General features: G+C 39.8%; 1 protein-coding gene across 1 annotated transcript; it reads right to left on the bottom strand.

The window, feature by feature from the left end:
* Nucleotides 1–235: 235 nt before the first annotated feature.
* On the bottom strand, nt 236–10,202 carry LOC109069926 (tripartite motif-containing protein 16-like). The gene is made up of 7 exons (XM_042717672.1): nt 10,073–10,202; nt 8,329–8,783; nt 2,146–2,241; nt 1,832–2,065; nt 1,231–1,436; nt 1,089–1,108; nt 236–859 (listed from the first exon to the last, which is right to left on the bottom strand). The coding sequence occupies exons 1-7, from the start codon at nt 10,185–10,187 to the stop codon at nt 306–308; spliced, it is 1,680 nt and encodes a 559-aa protein (XP_042573606.1). The 5' UTR covers nt 10,188–10,202; the 3' UTR covers nt 236–305.
* Between the last annotated feature and the right edge of the window lie 1,777 nt (nt 10,203–11,979).

Genomic DNA, 11,979 nt, shown 5'->3' with positions numbered 1-11,979 from the left:
TGGCTGCAGTGTGTCACATGACAAGCATGATGCGTCACCATGGAAACAATAAGGCGATACATTCTAAAATAAATATTTACATCATGCTCAGCTAGAATATTTTACTGAAAACTCATGTGTGAAAGGGTTAAAGCTTTCAGGTCTCAACAAACTTTTTTTTTATCTAGTTCTGGCATGTTATTTCACTGACAGAGGTTCAGCTGCAGTATTGTCATGAAGAGACTCTATAACATCTCACTGTTACTGATTTATCATGCAGCTCAAAGCGTTACGGGTAGAATCTCTCATCAGTCTATTCTGATTCATCAACACAGTTTCACTGATGATCCAACATTTAAAACCAAAACCAATCCAGACCCAAACCCAAACCCAGGATAGAGCGTCTGAGTGAATGTGGTCTGGACTGTGTGGATGAGGCTCATTGTGTCAGAGACGCTGTAGAAGGACAGAGTTCCTGCACTGTGATCCACAAACACTCCTATTCTACTGCTGATGGACTTCACAGAGAGATCAGTCTCTATGTCATTATGTGTGAATGAGTAACTGGAGGAAGAGCAGCACAAACTCCAGGACTGATCATTACCTCCAAACCCACACTCTTTACCTCCTCCCTTCCTGCTGATGCTCTTATATGACACTGAAATAAACACAAAACCAGATTCACCTCCACTCCACTGCAGCTCCCAGTAACAGCGTCCACACACACTCTCTCTACACAACACCTGACACACACGATCAAATCTGTCTGGATGATCAGGATACGAGTGATCTGTTTTAGTGAATGTAATCACTCTGTTTCTCTCAGACAGACGGAGGTATTTATTCACTGTTTTCGGATCCAGAGTGAGCTGATGGGAATCTGATGGAGATAAAACACATCAGAATCAGGAATTATGAATCTGTTTGATCTTTTCATGTAGCTGAACTCTTCATGTTCAGTGTATCATCAGTGTCTCAGTACAGATGAACAGATATCTGTGCACATCATCACATAATATCATCAATTATAAAAACTCTACTTTCTCCTTCTACAGGAAGAACATGAACACACTCAGAGAGTTTTTCTGCTGGTTTTCTTACTGACTTACATTGTAGGAAGTCCTTCCTGGTTCTGGGAACAATGTTGGTGAATGTGACTGTGGAAATCAACAGACATGAACAGTGAGATTCTCATGATCCTGTATCTATTCCTAACACATTTCTAATATGATGTTCTCCATGATATGAGATGATGATGGACTGGTTTCTGAGAGCAGATGAATCTCCAGGACTTTACCTCTGTCTGACATCTTCTTGAGCTCCTCTTTGCAGAAATCCTCCAGTTTGTCTCTCAGCTGATGGACAGATTCTCTCAGAGCATCAAAAGAGACGAGAGAACTGAAGAGATCATCATTTACGTCTGTAGATTCAGGAGGTGCTGAGAGAGACTGGAAACTCTACAGAAAACACAAATCAAACTCATCAGCTCCACACTTCACTCAATAACCTGCAGGAACATCAGATTTGTCTTCACTGATCTTTAGTAACTCAATCCAGCACTTTCACAGCATCAGCTTCATTCTTCTCATATTCATTACATCACATTAGAGCTACAGATTCTAGTATTTGTCACTTACACTCTATGTGAACTTTCTAGGAACCAGTTTAGATGATAACACATCTGCTAAGAACACAAATGTCCATCTAACAGCTCAAGCACATCAATGGAGTCTCATTGTAGGGTTGAGTAGATTTGTTCAGGAAAAGCAGCTCAAAGGTATGATTAGATTGAACATTATTGATGACTTTTTCTCAAGTCCACTCTGACTCTGTTCTTGTAGATCTGTGTTACCTGCAGGAACTGGATGTGATCCTGTGTGTGTGAAAGCTGCTCCAGCTCAGCGTCTCTCCTCCTCAGATCATTGATCTCCTGCTCCAGTCGCTCCAGTCGTTCTTCAGCTCGACTCACTGCAGTCTTTTCCTGATCTCTGATCAGTCGTATCAGCTCAGAGCGGCTTCTCTCAATGGAGCGGATGAGCTCAGTAAAGATCCTCTCACTGTCCTCCACTGCTGTCTGTGCAGAGCGCTGTTAGGACACACAGTGATTCAGCTTCAGTGAGTCTGAACTGAGACGGAGACAAACTTCTCTTTCTTCTCCAGACTCACCTTATGAGACTCCACAGTCTCTCTCAGCTGCTGAAGATCTTTCTCTCTCTGCTGGATTCTCTGCTGGAGTGTCTTCTGCGTCTCCTTCAGCTGCTTCTGCAGGACAAACAGATGAGAGTGAATCTCACAGAAAACTACTGGCACTAAATCATCATGTGATCAGATCAATCCATGAATCCAGATGAATTTGTCTGAACTGATAAAACCATGGCTGTAGTTTCAAACTCTGGAAGTGATGATCAGTGATCACTGTACATGAATTAGAGTTTTTTACGATCATTATGACATTTTATTCAATACTTCTAACAATTTTCTTAAACTCTTAACGCACCAACACACCTACAACACACAATTGACAAAACAGTTAATTTCATGCTCAAAATCACACATTGCAAACTAAACTCCAACACTAATATTCAAATTACAATAATGCACTAACACAATACACTACATCTACCAAAACACTGCAAACATGTCTCAAAATAAAATAATTATTCCAAAACACTAACACATGTTCTCTTTCATCAGGAACATTTAGTCAATCATAGCACAATATCATAAAAAACTCTTAACATCAAATGGAATTACAGAAACTGCATTATTTTAGGTGTCAGGTCTGACCTTATACTATAGACAGTGTATTGCTTTAAACATAGTTTGTGTTTTACAATACAGTTTATTTTCTTTTTGGGTTTAGTAAATGCATGTATTTTGTTTATTTACTACAGAAATTCAGTGCAAAATTTGAATGACCCAAACTGTAGCTTTACAGTTTTTCAATTGCTAACATCCTTTTGTCCAATCTGTAGTCACATTTTCAAAACACTATACACAATTAGCACAACATCAGTCTGTTGTGACCATACCTTTAACACAATTCATGTTGTTTTCACACAGTATTTAGTAAATTAACACGTTTCTAAAATGTTTAAATTTTATTTTCACACAAGCTTACCCCATACCAAAATCATAGATCTTTCTTATCTTTTTTGCAAATGCTTAAACACAGCATGACAGAAATAAATGTTCCAAACTTTAAATATAGTGTAAAGCCTCTACTTCTGCAACAACAGCAACTCAAAAGTATTAAAAAATATCTCTATATAAAATATTGTAACAACTGATTTTAAGTAACAGATCACTAAAATATTTAGAAATAGCTGATTCCAGTCTCAGTTGGAGGAATAGTTGGGTGTTGATGCTCTTTCAATTACATCAACATAGAGTAAAAAAGACCTCTTTGAATTGGTTTTGTGGATGCAGAACAACACAAAGAATCAGAGAGAGAAAAAATAATGCCTGGGAGAGGGAGAAGAATAGTTAGATCAGAAGAAGATAGGTAAGGTAGAAGAAGAGGTAAGGGAGGGGTAAGAATGTGTGCTGGACTGTGCAGTTTTATGTTTGTTTGTTTTTTCCTCTTACACGTGTGGAAGCTATGAAAGCTTATTTCTGCCATGGAATATAAAGGGTTAAGGGTAATTGTGACTTTTTTCATCTCACAGTTCTGACTTTTATTTCTTGCAATTGTGAATTTATCTCACAATTCTGATAAAGTCTGAATGGCAAGATATAAACTCGCAATTCCAAGAATAGAAGTCCAAATTATGAGATAAAAAGTTAACAATTACCGTTTTTACTTTTTTATCCTGTTACCAAACAAGCTTGCATAGTAACCAAAGGCCATGTATGTTGTTATTTTTTTTTATCTCTGGAATCAGCTACCATCCACATCCAGCCCTCATCCACTGGAGAGCAACTTCAATCAAGGTTCTGATTGAATTTCTGAAAAGAGGACCCTATTTTTTTCTATTGTACATTCTATAAAGTAATGACTCATTCAGTTTTAGACAGTATTTTGCCAAGAATGAACACATTGAACACTTAAAAATGTAAAATGGGTTTCAGTTGAAGGTAACTAAATTACAAAAAACAATGGATTTTTAAATTGTCTATATGCAGGTAGAACTAAAACATCTATGTAAAACATGTAGAAGGAAGTAATGCAGTTTTTGTAAAGCCATCAGCTGTTAGTATTTTGACAGGCAATGTTATATGATTGACTGTATGTTCCTATTGGACAGAAAAGTAGTGCTAATGTTTTGTCCGAATTACTCAATTTTGAATCAGGTTTGCTGTGTTGATAGAGTTAGTATATGTAGAAAAGGTATTCAGCATTTTGAAATGTAGAGTTTGTATTTATTTAACAAAATGTGGTTTTGGCCAGAAAATGAACTATTTGGCTAATTGTGTAATGTAGGTGTGTCGCTGTGTTAAGAGTTTAGAAAAAGTACTTTAAGTATTGGTAAACACTTGTTAACAATTGAAAAAAACTGTAAAGAATGAACATTTTATGGGGGGAACAAAGACAGAGACAGACTTGCTGCAGTAAAGGCTTTATTTTCAACAGGACATTAGAAAAGGAAAGAAAACAAAAATACAAGAAAAAAAATCCAATATAGCTGTCGTTTATTTACTGTATAATTTATGTCATTATGTGAAAATACAAAATATGCATAAAAATTAAACAGGAAAAGCCACAGAAGAATAAAAAAAAAAAAAAAAAAAGTGATCTAATCTGCCCAATCTTCTGCGTTTGGTCACATGTTCTCATCCACATCACACCTGATATCTTCTCTGGCAAGGCTTCTTGGAAATAATCTGTTGATATGCTTTATCCACTCCTGGTATTGTTCAGCTGTAATGTCTTGGCATGCAGCATCCATTGCATCCTGGAGGGACTTTTGGCCCTGTGGACGATGGTCAAAAACTTTCCTTCTCCAGACTCAGAAAAACTCCTCAGTGGGGATGAGGAAAGGGCAGTAAGGGCCAAGGAAGAGAGACACCATTGACTGACTGCTCTGGGAATGGTGGAATGCCACATTGTTCCATGTGATCACATATATTGGCAAGTGGTCTCCAACCTGTCCCCTTTCTCTGGCACCAGTCTTTGGTACAGATCTTCTAAAATCTCACATTTATGCAGGAGTGCACTTTTCCACACAAGATCAGCCCAAAGAGCTCCTCTACTGTATACTGTATGATCATGTGATTGAAAGAACCACAACACCTGAGTGTGTTTCCTAGATGGGAATCAGCTTATATATTTGCAAAACTTCAATCAGCTGTTTATCATTAGCAATGGAATAAAATAAAATACAGGGGAAATATTTGTGCTTCAGTTCACAATATGAACAGCTGTTCACTTTGACTTTAACCTATAAGTTAGTTTTAGAACATAATGTTATCTGATCTGACATACAGTGTGAAAGCATTCGAAAATTTGCCAGTAAAATTGCATTGGTTGAGCTTGTGTGTAAACAAAGTTCAAGCATTTTAAATTTGTGTTAACTCCATGCATTTTGTGTTAAAGCAACAATAAATGTGTTAATTGTATAGCCTACACAGATGGATGTTGTGTTAACTGTGTTAAGAGTTTAGGAAAATTGTAAAAAGTTTTGAAAAATCATCATAACGATCGTAAAAAACTGTAACGTGAAGTTTCATACAAGCGTAAGTATTGTAAATGTGAATCTGACACAGATGTGGAGTTTCACACTGACAGTGTTTCTGTGTTTTATGTAATTAAGCTGTGGCTATACACAGAAAACAAACTATTGGATCAGCTCAGAGGAAAGAAAAATCAAAAGTGAGATCTCTTTAACATCTCAAATATTCAAGATATTTGATTTACACAGAACAAAAGCCAAAGTGAACCATCCCCAAAGTGAAATTATAAATGACTAAAATGATTTGAAATCAGATTTACTGAACAGAACGTCTCGGTTATGTATGTAACCCTCATTCCCTGAAGGAGGGAATGGAGACATTACATCGACACTGACATTAGGGGTCTCACTTGGACATTACAAGAAAAGGCCAATGACAGACAACTAGTGAGTGTAAAATGGGTCTTGAATCTAGATTTAAACTGCAAGAGTGTGTCTGCCTCCCGAACAATGTTAGGTAGGTTATTCCAGAGTTTGGGCACTAAATAGGAGAAGGATCTGCCACCCGTAGTTGACTTTGATATTCTAGGTATTATCAAATTGCCAGAGTTTTGAGAACGCAGCGGACGTGGAGGACTATAATGTAACAAGAGCTCGTTCAAATACTGAGGTGCTAAACCATTCAGGGCTTTATAAGAAGCACACGGTCAGATCGACATCCTGAAAGATATTCTCAACTGCGCCAGTGATTTGCGCTGTAGAAATCACAGCATCTATCTGTGCTTAGACGAGGCAACCTCTCCGCTGAATTCACAGTGGTTTCACAGCCAAGAAAACTCCTGCAGACTATACTTATTTTTTGTAAAATCTTCTTCCTGTAGTAGAGAGAAGCCCTCATGAAGCGAAAGCAAATATCTGAATGAGTGGATGCATGCTGCCATCTTATATACCCGTATGTGCGGGGAGTGACTCGGCATGCGTTTCTGTCAGGAACACTATCGTCAAAGATCACTGACAGTTAGCATAGAGTTTGGATTGGCGGTATGGTTCTGTTCTGCCCTTACCAAAAAGTAGTATACTTCAATTTTATTTTATTAAGTATACTGTACTTAAGTAAAGTTCATATTTAAAGTATACTTTATGTAGCAAGTATACAAATATCAGTGTTCTAGTAGTATACTTGTAATAATAATAACACAATAAAACTTTGAACAAAAAACTACCACACCCCAATATATAAAATTATAACTTCAATTATACTTTAAGTATAACAGTAGCAAACTTTGAGTACACAACTAGTTTACCTCTATGTTTGTAGTTTGTACTGCAATTATACTAAAAGTGAACTTATAGGTATACTGATAGTTTACTAATTAAATACTTTGTACACTTTGAAGTATAGTCTCAGTAAACTACTACTAGTTTAGTAGTTTTATACTGCAAGTATACTCATAAGTTTTCTTTAAGTGAACTTTACATCATACTTTAAGTACACTACTATGTCCCTATTTAGGTTTTAATTTGTATATTTTTTGTTATATGAATATCTGAACATACAAAACATCCAAAGAAATAACAGGGTATCTGCTAAACAAAAACATTTTATCCTAGCTTCAGGCATTCTTTTTTTAAACACTTTAATGTGGGTAAGTTTCATAAAAAATGAAGAAATAACATTTTGAAGAAAAAGCTGAAAGAAGACTCAATTGGATTCAGAATGATAATCAAAACGTAGATCAACCCCCCAGAGCTTGACTGTAATTATTACCTCTTCATCAGTCGACATTTTATTCCATAACATTACAGTTTTGATGCTGTTTCATGTCAGATGATCTGTTAGATTACATGTGTTAGTATCTGTTGCTTCTTTTTCTTCTTCACTTGTGTTTTTTTGGAAATTCTGTACAGAAGATGTGTACTAGCGCCCTCTACCGTATAACAATGAAAACACGGATTCTAGGAGCACAAGTATAGCTCAAATATATTTAGACTTTTTGTAAGTATAAGTCAAGTATACTTAAATATCATTTTAAGTATATTTCTGAGGAGTACATAAAGCCCATTTCTGAGAAGTACATAAAAACTAAACTAAAAGCATATTTTCCTATTTTTAGTTTAAAAGAAGTATACTAATAGCACACTTGAATAAACTTCTTTTTTGTAAGGGTGGGCAAGAACTCTCTTCGCAACCATGCAGCCTAGCATGAATAATAGCAGGGAGAGCAGCAATAACCCCCAAGGGTAAACAGAACAGAGCCAACATAAATGTATTGAAGATGTCATTAAGGTTCAGTAATTTAATGTAACATTTATAAATTAGTCTGATTCAAAGGAGAATCAGAAGGCTGAATCCTGACTGACAAGAGCAGGAGTCGGGGACGGAGGAGGGTAATTAGCTATTGAGCAACATGAAGGCTGCCGATGATACTGAAGGACCTTATATATATATGAGTGCTGTGATGGGTGTCACATCTCTGTGGGTGGATGTGGATCAGCTGATGTGAGTTTGACTGACGTGGCCTGCCAGAACTGACACAGCGCTTGATATTACACTTGCCAGTTTTCATTGGTCTTTTCTTGTAATGCTCAGAGGTGATTGGGGCTGCCAAGTGAGACCCCTAATGTCATTTCTGCTGTCGTGAACAGTGTGAATGCTGTCAGCTGTTAATATGGTGCTGATATAAACACATATGAAACGAGTGTCAGCAATATTTCATCAGTGTCTAGTGTTAAATACCTGTTTCTCTGTCCTCTGTGCTGCAGCAGATACAGTGTCGTGGTTTTTATGTTCATCCATACACAGCACACATATACACTTCTGATCAGTGCGACAGAAAACCTCAAGGAGCTTCTCATGTTTCTGGCAGATCATCTCCTGCAGTCCTCCAGTGGCTTCAATCAAACTGTGTCTCTTTCCTTTAAACAAACTCTCATGTTGTTCGAGGTGATTCTGACAGTAAGAGTTCAGACACAGCAGACAGGACTTGACAGCTCTGTGTTTTCTTCCAGTACAGACGTCACACTGAACATCTCCAGCTCCAGCAGGAACCACACTTTGAAGTTTAGTCTTCTTCAGTTTCTCCAGCATTTCAGCAAACACCACGTTCTTAAATAAAGCAGGTCTTGGACTGAAGGTCTGTCTGCACTGAGGGCAGCTGTGGACTCTCTTCTCATCCTCTTCATCCCAGCAGTCTGTAATGCAGCTTGTAATAATAAAAACTCCATAATGACGGGAAGAAAGGAGGCGGGAACCGGCGGACACTCAAATAAAACTTTAATGACAAAATAAACATAAAATAGCGCGACAGCCCCTCACGGGCACAAATAAAAACCAAACCACAAAATAAAACCCAGGCCTTGGTCCTCTCTCGTCCTTCACTGTCATCACTCCTCTTTTGTATCCTCCCAATCTCCTCCGTGGGACTTGAGACGGGTGAGTGGAACAGGTGTCGCTCATTTCCCAATCACTCCACCGGCCTCGCTACGTTCCCACGGCTCTCGGCCCCGCCCCACTCGTCACATACCCCCATCGCCCCTCGCAGGCGGGGGGTACCCCGAGACTGCGCTCTACTCCCCCCCCCCCCCTCCCTCCGGGGGACCCGCTCACCGGTGGCTGCGGGGACCTGGGGGTAGGACAAACAGACGAGGCGAGAGAAAAGGAGATGGAAGGATGAGGAGCGACAGAGACGAGAGAGGGGAGAGAGGGAAAAAAAAAAAAATCCGGTTCCCAGACACGCTGCCGCTCGGCCCTCCACCAGCTGGGTGAAACTCTTCCGCGGTGCCTGGCGGCGGCACTGGACGGCCCTCGGTGGACGGCACGACACTCCTCCGCCCCCCGGTGGACGGCGACGGCTCCTCCGCTTTCGGGCAGCCGGCAGGAGTCCCCCGTTCCCTGCTCCTCCCCATTCTGGCGGATGGCAGCAGGCTCCGGCCACCTGGCGAACGGCGGCGACTCCTCCGCTCCCTCACGGACGGCAGCCGCCCCTCCACATCACGGGCGGCCGGCAGCGAGTTCGTCCGTCCCCGGCAACTCACTCCAGCCCACCGCCTCGAGCGTCCACGGCGCCAGACTGCTACGCCTTGCTCGATGGCACCGCGGATTCACCACAGCGGCCAGGGATCTTCGGCAGCGCGTCCCTCCTTCCTCCCGGGTTTCGGCACCAGTGTAATAATAAAAACTCCATAATGACGGGAAGAAAGGAGGCGGGAACCGGCGGACACTCAAATAAAACTTTAATGACAAAATAAACATAAAATAGCGCGACAGCCCCTCACGGGCGACTGCCGCGCACAAATAAAAGCAAACCACAAAATAAAACCCAGGCCTGGTCCTCTCTCGTCCTTCACTGTCGTCGCTCCTCTTTTGTATCCTCCCAATCTCCTCCGTGGGACTCGAGACCGGTGAGTGGAGCAGGTGTCGCTCATTTCCCAATCACTCCACCGGCCTCGCTCCGTTCCCACGGCTCTCGGCCCCGCCCCACTCGTCACACAGCTCATACAGTAACTGTGTCCACACTGGATGGTCACTGGATCCTTCAGGAGATCCAGACACACCGGACACAAGAACTCATCCTGAGAAAATCTGGCTTCTGCCATTTTACTGCAGAAATACAGAGACACAAACACACAACAGCTCAGCTACACTTCAGTTTCTCTTTCCCTGAACTCATGTGATTCCTGTTTCCTGGTTCTGTGTTTGAGTGATGTGTGTAAAACAGGTGTGTCTGTGAGTCTGTAAAACAGCTTCCTCATTCCTGAGTTTATTTTTTATTCACTTAGCCCCCAGGAACCCCTCACAAGGACCACACAGGGACCGCACTATTAATCTACAACAATAAATCTGTTTCACTGTTAATACTTTTCAGCTACTATAACTTAAGATTTTGGGAAAAGCAGTTACACTATTATACATCTGAACTGGATGCAGTCACCACACAACTAATGTCTGTATTGTCAAAAATATACAGTAGTCAAAGGGATTTCAAATCAATGGATATATTAAATACAAGATAGAAAACGTTCAAGTCAGGTTAATACAGCTAATTTAACACTCTGAAAGGGACTACATATTATCTATACAAATAATACAAATTAACATAACAATGAAAAATACCTAATTATTACTTTGACCTCTGCTAAAAATATGTTTTGATGTGTTAAAGTATTCATTGGCAAAGCTTACTCTTCCCCTGAGGTCCCTCAGCTAGTCAGCGTATATCAGGGATCCTCAAATCTGAAGACATGCTCAGGTGAGTATAATCAAGATTAGAGCTAAACTCTGCAGGAAAATGGATCTTGCGAGCCAGATTTGAGGATCCCTGGCCTATATGAAACAACAGGTTCTGAAAAGGTCTCTTTTGGTTTGAGCCATTCCAGTTCAGTTGAGTGACTAAAGAACAGCCAGTCAATGTTAGTTTTCTCCTATTACAGGGCTGCCACAAAACCTGCAAGGGCCCAAAGGTACAAAAGTTACTCTGGGCCCGAACGGTCAAACCCACACTGAGCCATCATAGGATGAAAAAGATTAAACAAGTTTTATAAACTCATTGATGTAGCTTAACAATTTAAAATATAATCTGCATGCACGATAGACCAATGTAAAAATCAGGTTTTTCCACGTTTTAAAGGGAAATGAACTGCTTTTTGTAAGATTATTTATTTATTTATTTTTTTTATTATTTTTTTTTTTTACTGTTCTCTGAGGTTTCCTTATAATGTCATCAAGATTTTTACATAAAAATTAATCTGCGGTAAAATGAAGTGAACAAAGAACCAAGTCCTTTCTTATGCGGCTTGGAACTTCAGCTAAGATAAAGTTCATTCACCCTTTCCTAATGTTGGGATCGGAAAGAAGGCAATGTAAAGGCTGTTTACATTTACATTTACATTTAATCATTTAGCAGACACTTTTATCCAAAGCAACTTACAAATGAGAACATTAGAAGCAATCAGATCAACGAGAGAACAACAACAGTATACAAGTGCCATGACAAGTCTCAGTTAGTCTAGTACAGAACACGTAGCCAGGGTTTTTTTTTTTTTTTTTTTTTGAATATGATAGACAAGAAAAAGCAAAGGTAAGTACTAGTATTAGTTGGTTAAGTGCTGGCAAAAAAGATGAGTCTTTAGATGTTTTTTGAAAATGAGTAAAGACTCAGCTGTTCGAATTGAGATCTGGAGGTCATTCCACCAGCTGGGAGCAGTCCAGGAAAAAGTCCGTGAGAGTGATTTTGAATCTCTTTGGGATGGCACCACAAGGCGTCGTTCACTTGCAGAGCGCAAACTTCTGGAGGGCACATAACATTGAACTAGTGAGCTTAGGTATGTTGGTGACGTGCCAGTGGTCATCTTGTAGGTAAGCATCAGTACCTTGAATTTGATGCGAGCG

The sequence above is a fragment of the Cyprinus carpio genome, chromosome B2 (genome assembly GCF_018340385.1).
Source record: "Cyprinus carpio isolate SPL01 chromosome B2, ASM1834038v1, whole genome shotgun sequence".
NCBI classification, from domain to species: domain Eukaryota; kingdom Metazoa; phylum Chordata; class Actinopteri; order Cypriniformes; family Cyprinidae; genus Cyprinus; species Cyprinus carpio.
The sequence above is the reverse complement of the archived record's forward strand: the minus strand, read 5'-3'. Positions and strand labels throughout refer to the sequence as shown.